The sequence below is a fragment of the Somniosus microcephalus genome, chromosome 4 (assembly GCF_052327205.1).
Source record: "Somniosus microcephalus isolate GS21.2 chromosome 4, FLI_Smic_1.0, whole genome shotgun sequence".
Classification (NCBI taxonomy): domain Eukaryota; kingdom Metazoa; phylum Chordata; class Chondrichthyes; order Squaliformes; family Somniosidae; genus Somniosus; species Somniosus microcephalus.
In genome coordinates this window covers 253,046,018-253,065,768 of record NC_140990.1, presented here as the reverse complement: position 1 = coordinate 253,065,768, position 19,751 = coordinate 253,046,018, and the positions used below count along the sequence as shown (strand labels likewise).

Below are 19,751 nucleotides of genomic sequence, written 5' to 3'. Positions count from 1 at the left end.
CGGAGCGATCCAGGCAGCGGAACCGTTGCTCGAGGACGCCAATCGTTTGCTCTGTGATGTTCCTTGTGGCTTGATGGCTTTCGTTGTATGCCTCCTCAGCAGGGGTCCTGGGCGCGCGGAGCGGGGTCATGAGCCATGTACACAAAGGATAGCCTTTGTCCCCGATAAGCCATCCTCTTGGGGGAGGCTGTGCCTGGAACATGTCAGCCACAGTAGTCTGGCGCAGGATAAATGCATCGTGGCTGCTGCCTGGAAAGCGGGCATTGACAGCTGGGCTGCGCTGCCTGTGGTCACACACCAGCTGTACATTGAGGGAATGGTAGCCCTTCCGGTTGCGGTAATCCTCGGCATTGTCGATAGGTGCCCGCAAAGCCACATGCGTGCAGCCAATGGCGCCCTGCACCATGGGGAAGTCCACGATCCTCGCAAATCCGACTGCACGCTGCTCCTGCCTCTCCAGGGTCATGGGGAAGGAGATGAATTGGTGTCTCCTTGTGAAAAGGGCATCGGTGACCTGCCGGATGCAGCGATGCACGGCAAACTGGGATATGTTCGCTATGTCCCCAGCAGCGGCTTGGAAGGAGCCGCTTGCATAGAAGTTCAGAGCCACCGTGACCTTCACTTCCACCGACAGAGACATCCTGCACATCAGCTGTGGACGCAGATCTCTGTGAAGCAGCTGGCAGGTCTCTGCAACCACCTCCCTTCTGAAGCGCAGCCTCTTAACACTGCGCGGCAGTCATGGTGAGATAGGACACCTGCTGGCGGTATTCCCTGAGTGGGTAAGGCCTACGTTGCCGACGCCTGATGCCCCCTCTGCGTCTAGGCATGGCTGCCCCTCTCACACAGCGTCTGCGAGCCCTTCGCACATAATGCTGGAACTGAGGGTTGGAACCCCATAATATACTTGCAAACAATGAAATCACAATGAGGCAAATTTCCAAGCTCTGGCCAGAAGCCAAAAATACCTCTCCTATGTTGGGCCAGATCAGTAAGGTCTCTTCCTTGGTCTCTGTCCAGAAATCCGTTGCACAAAAGTCATTGCAGCAAAATGGCTGGCCTTTATAGTTCAGTGTAAGTGCCCTTTAATTAGCGCTCCCCGAGGCCCGCAGGGCCTCTGCTGCGTTCCACTTCAGTTCTTAGCACCGCCACGCCCACATTGGGCGGGCGCGACTGAAGTTCTGGTTTGGGGCGCACAAAGGGCGTTGCACGACGAAATGACGTCATAAGCTGCGCGCGCAGCTGAGCGCGCGCAAACACTTTGCGCCGGCGCTAAATGTCTACTGAAGTTGGGGCGAAGCGCAGATCGCGCTGCGCCCAGGCGCTAAGCGCCTAGCGCTCGAGATCTACTCCTCCTAAGGCGCTAACGGCTGGCGCACGCAACTGAATTTCTAGGCCAATGAGTGTAATAAACAATCAATTACTCTGGATGGAAATTTCCCAAAAGTATAAATAAAAGCAGCCAGTTTGAAAATCTTTGTCCCAAATCCCATTTAGTAATTTTAAAAAAATTACACTAAGAACAGAACTCAATGAACTAATGCCACTGCTGGCCCAAAGGAAAGTCTTCTGGAATGCTTATCCTTTTAAGAACATGTTGCCTTATCCCACTACTTGTCCTTTCCAGCACCACTGTGTTTTCAAGAAGCCAAATCAGCACATACATTTAAGCAAAGAATATTTCCTTCATCTTTTCCAGTTCAGATATAATCTTATTACATATTGGTTGATTTTCCAAGAGACCAAATTTACAAAAGCATTAGGGGGAAAAATTTGATGGATTTGCACCTCCCGTGAGCGCCCTAAAAGGACGCTAAGCAACTAGCACCCTGGCGCGGCACCGCTAACGCCTCCCGTGAAATTCAGCGGGAGGTTAGCAGCGGCGGTAACCATTAGCGCTCCGCGGCGCTGCGCCTCCGGCGATGACATCATCGCCATGCGCAGCACCCCGCTCGCGATTTTCGGTAGCACCCCCTGGCTTACCGCCAGACGCTATCTCAGACAGGATTAGGGGGGCGTACATGCAGTCGGGACGGCGCAAATTAAAGGGGAGGTGCTGAGCGGCCATTTTTGTTGCTGTCCCCAGACTCCTGTGAAGCCCCCCCCATGGGGTGCCGGCTGCGCTCCGTGAGCCCGGCACCCCACTTGAGTGCCGGGCTCTTTTGCCGGCACTCTGATCCCTGGTGGCCCAGATGGGCCCTGGGTGCCCCTCCCCTTTAATAAGGGGAGAAAGGCCTGCAGTACCGTGGTGCAACGTGCCGCAGCGTCCAAGAGGGAGATGGGGCGCTTCCAGTAGCACCCCGCTGCCTTCTTGGGGCGCTACCAGTGAATTTCGTGCGCGGGGGCGCTAACTTTTTCAGGGCGCTGCGCCCCGGCGAAGTTAGCGCCCCAAAAGGGGCGCGACCCAATTTTGCCCCCTTATAGAGTTAATTATCAAGAGAGAAAAGGGTTCAAAAATAGTCCTTGAAGTATGAAGGCTACGACACCTTCAGTAAATAATCCACCTGTTTCCTTCATTCGCTCTCTGCAAATGCAAGAAACAACTGTGCTAAAGTACCTATACTTTTAAAAGAGTACCAGCTGTAAGACTAAAAAGTCAGTCGAGATCAGGACATCTCTTAAATTGCATCTCCTCAGGTGATGGCAGCAATATTTAATGAAAGTCTAAGGATAACCCCCTGCGACTGCTTTGAAGATCTCCAAAATTGCTTACAAATTAACCACTGTTGGGATAGCACCCATTCCAAAAAGGCTTTAAGTTTCTCAGGTGGATTTCTCTCCTAACTGACATACCAGTGGATACATTACACCGACTAGTTTGACATTCCAGGAGACAGAAACAAACAATAAACTAGATTTTCAGGAACTGTCATTTTAGTCCACATGGTTACTACCTATAAACATACAAAATTAGATTGGTGTCCTGTTTTGCATAAAAAATGACATTAATAATCTTCACTTCTATATTAAACTAAGGTCACAAGGCATGAAATTCAAACACCATTCCAGTTGAGGCCAAAATGAGCAGAATCATCATCTTGCACATCAGGACCTCAATGTCACTGTCTCAAAGTAGAAATACAGTAGTTCATGAACTGGTTTAGTCCAATCCCAGGTGGCAGAAACATAGAAGATAGGAGCAGGAGTAGGCCATTCAGCCCCTCGAGTCTGCTCTGTCATTTAATGAGAACATGGCTGATCATCCAAATTCAGTACCCTGTCCCTGCTTTCTCCCCATGAAATACCTAGCTAGTTTTCCAGACCACATTTTTTAACCCAGACAACCACAGAAGTGCTCTCAGTCAGTCAGTCACTTCCTATAGTGCTCTGGACCAGTTGTTCTTGGGTAGTGTGTTCAATTCTGATCACCAAAGCACAAGAAAAACATCCCTGCACTAGAAGGAGTACAGAGAAGAGCAATGCTCCAATTTGTCAAAGGACTAAATTATGAAGGAGGAATAGAAAAATGTTGATTTGAGATAGATCATAGCATCGTACAAAACAGAAGGCAGCCATTCAACCCATCATGCCTGTACAAGCTCTTTGGTAGAGCTATACAATTAGTCCCACTCCCCCGCTCTTTCCCCACAACCCTGTCATTTTTTTCCCCTTCAAGCGTTTATCCAATTCCCTTTTGAAAGTTACTATTGAATCTGCTTCCACCACCCAGGCAGTGCATTCCAGATCATAACAACTTTCCGCGTAAAAAGTGTTTTCCTCATGTCGCCTCCGGTTCTTTTGCCAATCACCTTAAGTCTGTGCCCTCTGGTTATCGACCCTTGTTTACTCTATCAAAACTATTCATGATTTTGAACACCTATCTCAAATCTAACTCTTAACCTTTTCTGCTCAAAGGAAAACAACTCCAGCTTCTCCACAGAACTGGAGTACATCTCTTTTGCACCCTCTCTGATGCCTTGATATCCTTCCTAAAGTGTGGTGCCCAGAATTGAAGGCAATACTCTAGCTGAGGCCTAACCAGTTTTTTTTTTTTTTTAAATAAAGGTTTAGCACAACTTTCTTGCTTTTGTACTCTGTACCTCTATTTATAAAGCCAAAGATCCTGTATGCTTTTTTAACAACTTAATCAACTTGTCACGCCACCTTCAAAGATTTGTGTACATACACTCCCCAGGTCTCTTTGTTCATGCATCCCTTTAAAATTGTACCATTTCGTTTATATTGCCTCTCTTCATTCTTCCTACCAAAATGCATCACTTCATACTTCCCTATGTTAAATTTCATCTGTCATGTGTCTGCCCATTTCACCAGTCTCTATCCTCCTGAAGTCTATTACTATTCTCCTTATTGTTGACTACATTTCTGAGTTTTGGGTCATCTGCAAACTTTGAAATTATGCCCTGTATACCCAAGTCCAAGTCGTTAATATATTTTTTTAAAGAGTAGTGGTCCTAATACTGACACCTGGGAACAACACTGTATGCTTCCCTCCAGTCTGAAAAACAACCGTTCACCACTACTTCTCTGCTTTCTGTCCCTAAGCCAATTACGTATCCACGCTGCCACTGTCCCTTTAATCCCATGGGATACTTAGAGGAATAGATAATGTTAATCCAAAACATCATTTTGTGGTAACCCAAAACTGTAAGATTACAGGAACAGGCATACCCTGGTAAAATGCAATTTCAGCATTTAACACTCGTCACTTCACTCAGGAGGTACTCGGTATTTATTCAGGATAAATTAAAATCCATTCATAAAATCTGTAGGAAGTCTTGTTTGTATCAAGTGCTGGAAGTAGGCCAGGAAATTTATTTATCTGCTAGTAATATTTTAAAAGTCCGGCATGTAACACACACTTCCTACATTACGTTTTAACTAATAGTTTAATTACTCGTACATGTAACATTAATAATGGGAAATCCTAGGTCAACATTTCACTGCCACACTATGTTAATTGGCTCAAAGTAAAACAGCAACAAACAGAATTTAAGAGGTAGTGAATGTATCAAAAGCAAGGTAAGTGGCTCGAATACTGAGAGAAACTACAAAAGACTTATGGAAACAATCAATCTTGAATGACCAGTCAGGAGAATCTACTAACAATTAAAAATAAGTGAGCCAATCGAATCACAAAACATTTTTGAAGAGATTTTCATGCATCATTGCATCCCTCCAAAACAAAAAGGTTTTAAACAAAATAATTCAAAAAATTACTATTTCACCATAACATGATTAAATTAAATTTACCCTAATAGGTTTTCCAAGTTTTTATTTTAATGTGCACAGCTTCAGTATCAAATAGTGAAGCAAGATGCAGTAATATGTGAAATTAAGTAAAACTGGAAAATGCAGGAGGGCGGAGTGCAAGCTGGCAGCAGCCCACAGTGGTGCCATAGAGCTGGGAGGAGCAACCTGCTCCTCCCAACTTTACAGAAGGGGAAATTTAAAAAACTTTAACTGCCATTTTTTTCAGGGGAACTTTAAGGACCATTGTTTAGGCCACTGTAGAACTGGAAAAATTAGTCACAGCATGCATGGTGCATGCTTCACTTAGTTTTTCACGCATTTTGCAGAAGGGTGATCAAACAGGTTCAGAACCCTTCTTTGTATATTTAAATTAATCCACTAATCTCAGGTGGTAGCCAGGGATGCCTAAAGACAGTGAGAACTATATGGCAGCTGTCATGCTGCTGACACAGCTCAGGTGCAGTACCTCGCACCCAGAAATTGGTATACATTGCAGCCCTTTTATGCCCAAAAAGCAGCCAAAACACTTCTACCTCAGTGTGTCCAAATAGCTTTTGCTGAATGTGGCCCTCGTCAAGTGCCAGGATGTTGGATCAGACACACCATATAAAATGAGTTTGACACCCCTGTCAAAAAGGATAAAAGGAATTCGATAGAGTAGATACAGATAAGCTATTTCTTCTAGTGGGGGAATGCAGAACAAGAAGGCACAATCTTAAAATTGTGGCTAGGCTATTTAGGAGTGAAATCAGGAAGCACATTTTCACATAAAATGTAGTGGAAATGGGATATTCACTCCACCAAAAGGCTGTGGTGCTCGGTTAATTGAAATTTTCAAGAGAGATCGCAACAGATTTTTTATTAGGCAAGGGTATTAAGGGAGATGGATCAAAGACAGGTAAATGTAGTTGAGGTACAGATCAGCCATGATCTAATTGAATGGCGAAACAGGCTCAAGACATAGTTTTCTCTCATCTCTTTAGTGCATCAAAAAAGGCAAGTAGTAAAGGAACATAAAAACACTATGCTACCAAGAAAACAAACAATAAATTAAAGTTTGTCATTTTCTGTCGGATTATTTTATAATAATGGATTTCTCTGTCTTTTTCACCTAAAAAATAAAAGAAAATCTTTAATCCTTCCTGTAACCATCCAATTTCTATTTGGATTTCTTCCTTTTAAACCAAATTCTGGAAATTATTTTTTTCAAACTGAAAATTAAAAACCAGGGACAAAAAAAATCAAGACTGCTATCAAATAACAAATAATTTGTGAAAGGTGTTTTACTAGATTATTCTCCATTGTTAATTTTCTAGGGAAAAAGATTGTTATAAGTTCTTTCAGAATTATTTATCAGGACATGGACAAACCTGCTAAAACCATATTTATTGTCTATCCCTAGTTACCGAGGTAGTGGCGGTGGCCCTTCTCCTTGAAGTAGCTGAAGTCCTTCTTCTGAAGGTGCTCCTATTATGGTATTATGGAGGGATTTTCCACAATTTTGACCCAGCAATAATAAAGGAGCAGCAGTAAATGTCCAAGTCAGGATGATGTGTGACTCAGCAAAGAACTTGGAGATCATCACATTTCTACGATCTTACTACTCTTGTCCTTTTTGGTTGAGGTGACTGGGCTGAGATGTGTTGAGGCAAGCTTGGCACGTTGCTGCAGTACATCGTGTAGATAGTACATAATACAGCAACAGTGCATCAGTGGTGGATGGGGTGGATATTGAGGCCAGTGAGAGGGGCACCAATCAAGTGGACTGCTCTGCTATAGAGCTTCTTAAGTCCTGTTGTAACTGCACCCATCCAGGTGAATGGTTAGTATTCTTTTACACTCCTGATTTCAGCTGTGTAAATAGTGGAGGCGCTTTGCAGCGTCAGGAGGTGAACTACTATTTTTTTTTATATACGTTCATGGGATGTGGGTGTTGCTGGCAAGGCCAGCATTTATTGCCCATCCCTAATTGCCCTTGAGAAGGTGGTGGTGAGCCGCCTTCTTCACCCACTGCAGTCCGCGGGGTGAGGGTACTCCCACAGTGCTGTTAGGGTGGGAGTTCCAGGATTTTGACCCAGCGACGATGAAGGAATGGCGGTATACTTCCAAGTCAGGGTGGTGTGTGACTTGGAGGGGAACTTGGAGGCGGTGGTGTTCCCATGTGCCCGCTACCCTTGTCCTTCTAGGTGGTAGAGGTCGTGGATTTGGGAAGTGCTGCCGAAAAAGCCTTGGCGAGTTGCTGCATAGCATCTTGTAGATGGTATACACGGCAGCCACGGTACGCCGGTGGTGGTGGGAGTGAATGTTTAAGGTGGTCGATGGGGTGCCAATCAAGCGGGCTGCTTTGTCCTGGATGGTGTCGAGCTTCTTGAGTGTTGTTGCAGCTGCACTCATCCAGGAAAGTGGAGAGTATTCCATCACACTCCTTACTTGTGCCTTGTAGATGGTGGAAAGGATTGGGGAGTCAGGAGGTGAGACACTTGCCACAGAATACCTAGCCTCTGAACTGCTCTTGTTGCCGCAGTAGTTACGTGACTGGTCCAGTTAAGTTTCTGATCAATGGTGACCCCCAGGATGTTGATGGTGGGGGATTTGGAGATGGTAATTGACGTAATAAAACTCACTACGCACTTGGTTCGAGTATAAGGCAAGGCTTTAACCAACTTGTTTCATAACATGGAGGTCTAGTTGTACTTCACTAGTTCCTGTCTTACAAAATGTCCCTGGGCAAGCTGGGACACGCCCGAGTATTTATACTCCTTGGACGGCGCCACCAGCTGGCCATCCAGTGTTATTTCATGAGTCGTTTTTACATGATGATGAGATTTATAACAGTAATGCCATTGAATGTCAAGGGATGGTGGTTAGACTCTCACTTGCTGGAGATGGTCATTGTCTGGCACTTGTGACACAAATGTTACCTGTCACTTATCAGCCCAAGCCTGAATGTCGTCCAGGTTTTGTTGCATGCAGGCAGAGACTGCTTCATTGCGAATGGCACTGAACATTGTGTAGTCATCAGCGAACATCCCCATTTCTGTCCTTATGTTGGAGGGAAGGTCATTGATGAAGCAGCTGAAGATGGTTGGGCCTCGGACACTGCCTTGAGGAACTCCTGCAGCGATGTCCTGGGGCTGAGATGATTGGCCTCCAACCACCACAAACATCTTCCTTTGTGCTAGGTATAACTCCAGCCAGTGGAGAGTTCCCCCCCCCCCCCACCCTCCGATTACCATTGACTTCAGTTTTACTAGGGCTCCTTCATGCCACACTCGGTCAAATGCTGCCTTGATGTCAAGGGCAGTCACTCTCACCTCACCTCTGGAATTCAGCTCCTTTGTCCATGTTTGGATTAAGGCTGTAATGAGGTTGGGAGCAGAGTGGTCCTGACGGAAACCAAACGGCGCATCAGTGAGTAGGTTATTGGTGAGCAAGTGCCGCTTGATAGCACTGTCGATGACACCTTCCATCACTTTGCTGATGATTGAGAGTAGACTGATGGGGCGGTAATTGGCCGGATTGGATTTGTCCTGCTTTTTGTGGACAGGACAAACCTGGGCAGTTTTCCAAATTATCGGATAGATGCCAGTGTTGTAGTTGTACTGGAACAGCTTGGCTAGAGGCGCGGCTAATTCTGGGGCACAAATCTTCAGCACAACAGCCCGGATGACATCGGGGCTCATTGCCTTTGCTGTATCCAGTGCGCTCAGCTGTTTCTTGATATCACGTGGAGTGAATCGAATTGGCTGAAGACTGGCTTCTGTGATGGTGGGGACCTCAGGAGCAGGCCGATATGGATCATCCACTTGGCACTTCTGGCTGAAGATGGTTGAAAACGCTTCAGCCTTGTCTTTTACACTCATGTGCTGGGCTCCACCATCATTGAGAATGGGGATATTCATGGAGCCTCCTCCTCCTGTTAGTTGTTTAATGGTCCACCACCATTCACGACTGGATGTGGCAGGACTGCAGAGCTTTGATCTGATCTGTTGATTGTGGGATCATTTAGCCCTGTCTATAGCATGCTGCTTCTGCTTTTTAGCATGCATATAGTCCTGTATTGCAGCTTCCCCAGATTGGCACCTCATTTTTAGGTACGCTTGGTGCTGCTCCTGGCATGCTCTTCTACACTCCTTACTGAACCAGGGTTAGTCCCCTGGCTTGATGGTAATGATAGAGTGAGGGATATGCCAGACCATAAGGTTATAGATTGCGGTGGAATACAATTCTGCTGCTGATGGCCCACAACGCTCATGAATGCTCAGTTTTGAGCTGCTAGATCTGTTCCGAATCTGTCCCATTTAGCACGGTGGTAGTGCCACACAACACGATGGAAGGTGTCCTTAGTGTAAAGACGGGACTTCGTCTTCACAATGACTGTCACTACTACCAATGCTGTCATGGACAGATGTATCTGCGACTAGTAGATTGGTGAGGACGAGGTCAAGTAGGTTTTTCCCTCGTGTTGGTCCTCTCACCACCTCTCGCAGGCCCAGACTGGTAGCTATACTCTTCATGACTCGGCCAGCTCTGTCAGTAGTGATGCTACCGAGCCACTCTTGGTGATGGACATTGAAGTCCCCCACCCAGAATACATTCTCTGCCCTTGCTACTCTCAGTGCTTCTTCCAAGTGGTGTTCAACATGGAGGAGTACTGATTAATCAGCTGAGGGAGGGCGATAGGTGGTAATCAGCAGGTGGTTTTCTTGCCCATGCTTGACCTGAAGCCATGAGACTTCATGGGGTCCGAAGTCAATGTTGAGGACTCCCAGGGCCACTCCTTCCCGACTGTATACCACTGTACCACCACCCCTGGTGGGTCTGTCCTGCCGGTGGGACAGGACATACCATAGGATGGTGATGGAGGAGTTCAGGACATTGACTGAAAGGTATGATTCTGTGAGTATGACTATGTCAGGCTGTTGCTTGACTCGTCTGTGGGACAGCTCTCCCAATTTTGGCACAAGTTCCAAGATGTTGGTGAGGAGGACTTTGCAGGGTTGACTGGGCTGGGTATGCCGTTGTCGTGTAAGTAGCCGGTGCTGAGGTCGATGCCGGGTGGTCCGACCAGTTTTATTCTTAATATTGTTTCTTGTAACTGAGTGGCTTGCCAAGCCATTTCAGAGGGCAGTTAAGAGTCAACCACATTGCTGTGGGTCTGGAGTCATATAGGCCAGACCAGGCAAGGACGGCAGATTTCCTTCCCTTAAGGACATTAGTGAACCAGATGGGTTTTTACAACAATCCAATAGTTTCATGGTCGCCTATTAGCTTTTTATTCCAGATTTATTTAATTAAGTGAATTTAAATTCTAAATACTAAGACTTGTCCAATAAAGCTTCTGGTTGAAGGTGGGAAACTCAGTGATAGTGGCGTCGTTGGCAATCAGGGGGAGCTGGTCGGGCTTTTCCTTGTTGGAGATGGTCACTGCCTGGCACTTGCGTGTCGCCTATGTTACTTGTCAGCCTAAGCCTGGACGTTGTTCAGGTCCTGGTGTTGGCTGGCATGGGCTGGCTTTGTTACTAAAGAAGTTATGAATGGATCTGAACACTAGGGTTGTCCTCTTGACCCCAATTTAACAAGTCTAGCTGCAAGTCTATAGCTCCAAAGATAGTCTCACTGTTGCATGATGTAAAAAAGTGCAGCTGATCAATTGACTTTTCCACTATATTTTTCCTTGTGTTTCCCTGAAGTGCCTTGGGATATTTTCTACATTAAAAAGGTGCTATATAAATTATACCCAAGTTACACTTTTTCAGATAAAACTCCAAATTTTTATTATATCTTATGAGTAAAATGTGGTACAAATCATTGTTTTAGCAAACTGCTCAGCAGGTTGACAAAACAGTGAAGCAGGTGTTGCTGATCATAATTCTTTTTATCAAACTACATTTTTCAATGAGTGTACAAAATAATTGTATCTTGGGTAAAAAGAATTATAATCAGCAATGTTCAGACCCATCTTTTTCAAGCTGTTAAATATCGTAGTTGAACAATTTCCATCTATGTTGGCTGAAGGAGTTTGCACCACATTTTATTCAAAACACCTGCTCATTTCCCTAAAGGCATCACAAAAAGTGCTCATCTATAAAACAAGCAGTTAACGCCATCTGTCCCAGTACCCTCAGGCAAAGAAGCGGGTTACCACTGCTCTTAACTTGGATACATAAAACTATAGTACAGCACATTTAACTTCTGGTTTATTTTTCCTGACAAAATCCTAAGTTATACAATATTCTAAATAGCTTTCAAATTGATTTTTCACTTAAACTCAAACTTGTCATCTAATTATTTTTTCCTGAAATCTCAAATTTTGGAACTATGAACTTCCTTTACCTGCAGAGTTAGCATCTGCTGTTTTACATTTCTTTTTGTGCCAATAGTAATTAATACTACAACATAAAACAATATTTTATAAATGTTTTGTTCTTTTCACACACAAGTATTAAAATATACCAATAGCCTACTACAAGAGTGTTTGGATTCTAGAATTCAATCTGGAGGAAGTGTGAGGTAATGCATTTAGGGAGGGCGAACAAAGCAAGGGAATACACAATAAATGGTAGGATACGGAGAAGTGTAGAGGAACAGAAGGACCTTGGAGTGCATGTCCACAGATCCCTGAAGGCAGCAGGACAGGTAGATAAGGTGGTTAAGAAAGCATACAGGATACTTTCCTTTATTAGCCGAGGCATAGAATATAAGAGCAAGGAGGGTCTGTATAAAACACTAGTTAGGCCACAGCTAGAGAACTGCATACAGTTCTGGTCACCACATTACAGGAAAGATGTGATTGCACTAGAAAGGGTACAGAGGAGATTTACGAGGGTGCTGTCAGGACCGGAGAAATTTAGCCATGAGGAAAGATTGAATCGGCTGGGGCTGTTTTCTTTGGAGCAAAGGAGGTGGAGGGGAGACTTAACCGATGTGTATAAAATTATGAGGGGCCTATTTCCTTTAGGCATTTCTTCACATGAAGAGTAGGAAAAAGAAAATGGGAAGCAGCCACCTTGGTGACTTATGTATCTTCTGCAAGTTTCAGTGGGCCATTGACCACAGCTTGGGAGCTGATGATCAGCTCTGCCAGGAAATTCTATGCGACGAGGCAATTTGGATGTGGAAATTAAATTATAAAATAAACTGGGGGGGGGGGGGGGGGGGGGAAAGAGTCTTAAAGGAAAAAAATAAGTCCAGCTACGGTTTTAATATTTGGATTGCTTACACTACGAGGTGTAAACTGTTCCTGAGCATTATTGGAGGAAGTTAACAATTAATCAGTTTTATAGTCCTGGCCACATGTTTATTTAAGGCATCACAACTGTATGGGACAGGCTAGATGGACCTGCTGGTCTTTTCCTACCAGCCATTTTTTGTATGTTCAAATATTTTAGCATTAGAGCCAGAAAACTGTTGTTTCTACTTGTTGTAGTGTATCTACTCAAAAGGTAAGGATTTCCAAAAGTACGTATAATGGACAAATTATATTTTACCTATTCAGGTTTAGTATTGTATATTGATATGCTTAGTATTGCATGAAGGCTTATCTGAAGCTAGTTTATTTTGTCCAGGCGTTTCACCCACCTCCTCCTCAACTGTTTCTTCTGGTAAGTTGTCTAGACCCAGCTCGATCAAGTATAATACCATACATAGTATATGTTCCGACATATTCTGGTGATCCATCGATATCTACAAAAATAAACCACAATCCTAAAACTAGCATTTACTTCTTTTCAATGAATAATTAATTTAATAGTCAGATCCAGAAACACTAAATTAAATCGGCAAGACTGGTGAAGATTTCTCCATTATAGAGAACGTTGTATGCTAACCACTTTGGTTGTTCCATACTTACTGCGCACTGAGAAAAATTTGCCCCATTTAACATTTTCAATGAGAAACTTGTTTGAGATTTAAAAAAAAAGACAAATCAATTTGAGACAACTTAACGTTTCAAGTAGCCAAAAATAGGGGTAGACTCTAACACCATAAAATATAACTACTCGCGCATTCACCAAAGCAGATATATGTAGAAATTAACAGAAGATTTTAATTACTCTGCATCATTGTGGTAAACCCAGTCCATGTTTTGCAATATCTGAACTGCAAAGAAATTCATTCGTAACTTCTCATTACAGTTATTGCCTGACAATGTTGATCAGAAGTAGGACTGGACAGACATTGATTGGATAGGACAAGATTTGTAGTCAACATAAATATGTAATTTATATTCAGTTAATATTTCATAATGATTACTGTATGCCCTCATGAAGTTCAACACTATTAATGTGTCTAGTTAGAATCCAATACAATATACTTCACCTTGTAAAGAAGAGTAAACAGCACAATGTGCAAAGTTTTACAGTGCAATATTCGCATCAGACCTTTGTAACTGGGATTTAAAGGTGCTCTCTCCCGATATGGTGGCCATGGGTTACCACAGAATTTTCCAGTCTGCTTTAGGCTGTCAAAGGAGTAGAAAATGAAATTATAGAACATTACTAAATGGAGATGGAGAATATATATAAATCATTAGAAATTATACCTAGGCAAGGAACAGTATAAAAGCATATTTGACTTTGTTTTTAATTCCGTCACCAATAAGAAACAGAAATACTTAATTAACATACCAGCACGTGCCTATTAGAAATGTGAAGGACACTGAATATAGAATTGTGTTTTCACCTGCCTTGAACCGCCTTTTTTGCCTCAGGGCAGTGACCGTTCAATTTACAATTAAATTGTTCCAGTGTGAAAACTATGTAATATTTAGTCAAGTGGCAGGCTATATATCAAAAATCTCAACAGCTTGATTCAGTACTAGTAAAGTAACATTACAAAAAATGTGATATTTGCTGGCAAAAAATTCTAATTATTACCCTTTAGAGAGCACCTGAATCTTTCATAGCTCCTTGTTGCTGTCAAATGCACTTTCCAGGTTCTGTTTTTAAAAAGGTTAGCTATTTGGGCTTTAAGGCAAAATAAATTCAAATTAGAAAAGAAATACTAAGAAACTACCAGTGCAAGTTGTCCATGTGCCTTTTAAATGAACATTTATACAGAATTAAAAGGGCTGTCCCAATTGTAACCTAACAAAGCTCACTATGTGGTGGTGAAATCTATCAGAACTCAGTGGTTTATGGAGGACCTGTTCTTTGAAAGAACCAAAACTAGCCAAAGTTCAAGTCTGCTTTGTGCTAAGAGGCACGTGACTAAACCCACATGACTTGGCCTATATTCCCTGAAGAAAAGTACTTTGTCTCTTGAGGAAAGCATCAGTCATGAGCACAAGACAAAGAAGTAGCACCTGCAGACACACACTTACTGTACAATATGTTCATCTACACAGCAGCTTCTTTATGCAGCCAGTTCTTGGTTCAACTTGCTGCCCTGAGAGAATTTCAACATTGTTGTGCCCCTTTTTCCAAGCATGAATCTGGTACTACTTTGACTAATTTAGCAGTGCAAGGGCCAGTGTTTGATTGGATTTCCTTCCCAAAATGGTTATACTACCTGGTCTGCCTTTGGAACTGCAACATGAAGAGGAGAGGCAGCAGCAAGGAAGACAGCCGAGAACTACACAGGCTGCTAGAAAAGTGCGAAATAGTGCAGGGTGGAGGTGGCATTACACTATGAAGGTGGGCAGGAACTGGATTTCCTACCTCAACATTACAGAGGAGCAGTGCGTTAGGTGGCTCCAATACTCTAGGAAGGCAGTAACTGAGTGCTGCCACCTACTAAACTAAGAGTTGCAGCCCAACACCAGGACATCCTGGCGCTGCATGTGGCCAAGAACATCACTGTGGCTCTGACCTGTTATGCTTTGGGCTCCTTTCAACATCCAGCAAGTGACATCAGTAATATATCTCAGTTTCCTGTGTATACTGCAATCAAGGAGGTCACAGGTACACTGTTTGCAAGGTGGCAAGAATTGATTATCTTCACAATAGAGGTTGCCAAGCAAGGAGAGAGAGCAGTGGGCTTTGCAGGAGTGGCTAGATTTCCTCAGGCGCAGGGGGTCATTAACTGCATCCATATGACCCTATGTGCTCCCACACAAAACCAAGCCCTCTAATACAAGAAAGGATATTCTTCATCAAATGTGCAACTTGACTGCAACGATAGGCAACAAATTATGCAGGTCTGTGCCCAGTATCCTTGCAGTACTCATGATGCCTTCATCCTGCACCAGTCCTCAATATCCCCTCTCTTTCACCCAGACTATCAGGTTAGAGGCTGGCAGCTTGCGGACAAGGGCACTCCCCTGAACACCTGGTTCATGACTTCTATCAGGAACCCGAGCACAGATGCACAATATACATACAATGAGAGACACGCTAGATCCAGGGTTCTCAGAGCAGACCATCGGCCTCCTCAAGCAAAGGTTCCGATGCCTCAACAGATCTGTAGGCATGCTTCAATACAGCCAAGAGCATAAAGTTAAGACATTGTGTGCTGCGTGGTGCAAAACATTGTGTGCAAAGGAGGCAAGTATTGGAGTTGCAAGAGCATGAAGAGGTTGAGGAACAGGAAGGGGGGTGGTGGTGGGGAGAAAAAAAAAAAATCAGGAAGCTGAGGCTGCAGAGGAAGAACAAGGGCCAGCAGTGCTGCCAGAGCTCTCAGGCAGAAACTCGTTGATGATATGCTCATAAATGTTCCCTTCCCTCCACAATGCACCAACAGTCCCTCTTGTGCAACTTGACTGCAACTATAGGCAACAAATTATGCAGGTCTGTGCCCAGTATCCTGGCAGTACTCGTGATGCCTTCATCCTGCACCAGTCCTCAATATCCCCTCTAATCCAACTTCACGGGTCTAGCCCTTACCTGGCTAAAAATATGACCAACAGCAATCCAAGGGAAAAAAATGTTTACACCACCAAGATACCTCAACACTCTTCATTTGACAGTTGCTTATACTGAACATAGAAAACTATAAATCACCCTTGTGCAAAGCTCTCGTGCCTGTCTTCTGGGCTTGTTTACCTATTCTAGTGCTCCTATGAGTTGGATCCCGAGTGATTATAGCAAGGGAGGTGCAAGATTGCTGAACCTCCATTGAGGATTCCTTAGATAGGCATGATGGACGACCTAGGGTAGCTCTGGCTGCAAAGGGCCCAGCTGTTGGCTGCAGTCTCTAGGCTACCGCCGAGGGAAACAGCCGCAGTTGGTTGTCTGGCACCAACAAAGGTACAGGTTGAAAGTGTGGCAAGGGAGCAGGCTTGCTGTCCTCAGAGAAGACAGCATGTGCCTCTCCATGGAACCAATGCCAATCTCACGAAGCTGCGACTCAGCACGCCCACTGCTCTGCGCAAGAGCATGTCCAGGAACGATGTGACTTTCTCAAACCCCCTATCCACGCCGAGTTCATGCTTTGAAAGCCAGAGGACATGCTGAACTCCATAGCCATGATGGTAACAGTCTGAAGTTCCACTGAAGCTGTCACCAGAGCCTCCAACATGGTGAGGTAAAAAATAAAATAATGGGAAACCCCACCCTAAACCACCTCCAATGCGCCTATTTCCGGTTTTAACAGAGGCGGGTCGGGGATGTGAGCAACTAACCCGCTCGCCAGAGGCAGGTCCCTCATTTAACATTTTAATGAGGCTGCGTGCCTCAGATGTTACCTGTTTCAGATTTAACGTTGGCCGGCCAGGATTCCCAGGCCTGGGAAACCCGGCAACTGAAGGGAGGCAAGAAAGGTTGGATCGAACTGTTAAGTGCCTTTCCAGCACTGATTTTGAGCCAGGAGGCACAAGAGTGCTTCCCGCCAGCCCACCAAGCAAGCTATTAAACTCCCTGCAATTGCCCCACCGCAATCAGACCACCCCCCCAACTCAACAACCCCGACCTACCTCTCCACCTTCCCCTGCCCAATGTCGCCACCCGCCCACCCCCCAAACGCTAAACACCCACCCCTGGCACCCTGTAAGTCGTGGAGCCAAAGAGTTTTCCATCTGGTACAATGATCAAATGTTTCGGAACTTCTCGGGAGAAAATTTCCTTGATATGACCACTGATTCCTTGCAATTCCAGAAGAGCGAGCATTCAAGTTGCTAAGTCCTGAAAAAGGACCAGTGGAAATGAGAGAACTCCTCGAGCAATATGGGTTCAATGCTTAAGAATTTATCCAGCATTGCCTGTAGCTTGGACTTTTCTTGACATGAACAAATTGGTCTCGCATGCAAATTCATGGCAGTAGCCTCAAGGCCAATGAACCAATTGCCCAAATATTAGTTGGTTTTGGTTCCACTGTCTGAGAAGGGCTGCCACTATGAAAAATGACTTTGTGAATACCATGGATGTTGATGAGGCCGACACACACCATGAACATTATCATGAGTTTCTTCAGAATGACCCTTAGGTTCAGAATGTGTCAGAGTCTCCAGTCCTAATGAGGACAAAGTGGTACAATCTTGATTTGTTTTCTGGCCCAAAGATGCCATCTTTGCGTCCTGTAAAAGCATTTGTTTCTGAACTTCTCGGAAAAAAATTTCCTTGCTGTGGCCACTCTTCACCTGTTCAGAGAAATGAATTTACCTACGCTTTGAGACGGCCATGTAAAAGAGGTGACAGCTTTCAATCCCTTCGCAGTGATGCTAAATCCGTGTTTGGGGATACAACAACAACTTGTATTTATATAGCACCTTTAACGTAGGAAAACGTTCCAAGGCGCCTCACAGAAGTATTAAGAGACAAAAAATTTGACACCAAGCCACATAAGGAGAAATTAGGGCAGAAAGAGGTAGGTTTTAAGGAACGTCTTAAAAGGAAGACACAGAGGTAGTGAGGTGGAGAGGTTTAGGCAGGGAATTCCAGAGCTTAGGGCCTAGGCAACAGAAGACACGGTCACCAAAGGTTGAGCGATTATAATCAGGGATGCTCAAGAGGGCAGAATTAGAGGAGCGCAGATACCTCGGTTGGGGGGGTGGGGGGTTTGTGGGGCTGAAAGAGATTACAGAGATGTGAGGGGAGGGGAGGCCATGGAGGGATTTGAAAACAAGGATGAGAATTTTGAAATCGAGGTGTTGCTTAACTGGGAGCCAATGTAGGTCAACGAGCACAGGGGTGATGGGTGAACGCGACTTGGTGCGAGTTAGGACATGGGCAGCCGAGTTTTGGATCACCTCAAGTTTACGCAGGGTAGAACGTGGGAGGCCAGCCAGGAGTGCGTTGCAATAGTTAAGCTTAGAGGTAACAAAGGCATGGATGAGAGTTTCAGCAGCGGATAAGCTGAGGCAAGGGCGGAGACAGGCAATGTTATGGAGGTGGGAATAGGCGTTCTTAGCTGCGGATATGTGGTCGGCAGCTAATTTCAGTGTCAAATATTACACCAAGGTTGCGAACAGTGTGGTTCAGCCTCAGACAGATGTTAGGGAGAGGGATGGAGTCAGTAGCTAGGGAACGGAGCTTGTGGCAGGGACCAAAAACAATGGCTTTGATCTTTCCAATATTTAATTGGAGAAAACGTCTGCTCATCCAGAACTGGATGTCGGATAAGCAGTCTGACAATTTAGAGACCGTGGAGGCAACAGTTGCTAGAGCCATATTCTTTGTTAGGATCGCTTCAATTCAGGCATGCTGCTCCTCTGGCATAGAATGAGCTCTGCCGGACACAATTCTGTTCAGATAAAGTGTACACACTCCAAATGGCAAAATTTGGCTTTTCTCTTGACAGATGTCGACTGACTGACCTGCTGTGTATTTCCGGCATTTTCTGTTTTTACAAAATGCTGTTTAGGTGCTTAAAATGCCAATGAGTAGCATTATTGAATAGCTGAGCAATGCTGACCAACAGTTTAAATAGTTGATGTAGAATCCTCGATTTAAGAACTATTCTCCAGGTTGACTGTTCAGGTAATGTACAGTATTAAAACTTGTCTATCAGCTGTTTAAACTTACAGTCACTGATGCACAGTTATTCAATAATATTACTCAGTGGCCTTTAAACAAAAGAAAAGGCTTGCATTTTATATAGCACCTTTCATGACTACCGGACGTCCAAAAGCGCTTTACAGCCAATGAAGTACTTTTATAGTGTAGTCACTGTTATAATGTAGGAAACGCAACAGCCAATTTGTGCACAAGATCTCACAAACAGCAATGTGAGAATAACCAGATAATCTGTTTTTAGTGTTGATTGAGATATAAATATTGGCCAAGACACCAGGGAGAACTCCCTTGCTCTTCTTCGAAATAGTGCCATGTGATTTTTTACGTCCACCTGAGAGCGCAGACGGGGCCTCGGTTTAACGTCTCATCCGAAAGATGGCACCTCAGACAGTGCAGCACTCCCTTAGTACTGCTCAAGTCTCTGGAGTGGGGCCTGAAACCACGACCTTCTGACTCAGAGGCGAGTGTGCTACCTGGTCAAAGCACTCTGGTCAAAGCACCAGTTTGGGGATTAAATCAAGGCTGATCTGTAATGCATTTTTTTAATTTTTTTTTTTTATATAAAGGGTAGAGTCAAGAATAAAGGAAAAGCAGTTGATCAAAGAACTCTTAAAGGTGCTATGCAGTGCAGCACAGGAGTAACAAGTGGGA

General features: G+C 44.5%; 1 protein-coding gene across 1 annotated transcript in view; it reads right to left on the bottom strand.

Annotated features, from left to right (window-relative positions):
- Positions 1-19,751, bottom strand: part of ubr3 (ubiquitin protein ligase E3 component n-recognin 3) — a 381,077-nt gene that overhangs the window by 257,543 nt on the left and 103,783 nt on the right. Inside the window, 2 exon segments of the mRNA XM_085986233.1 lie at positions 12,793-12,897; positions 13,531-13,672. Of these exon segments, the coding sequence (XP_085842359.1) occupies positions 12,793-12,897; positions 13,531-13,672 (247 nt within the window).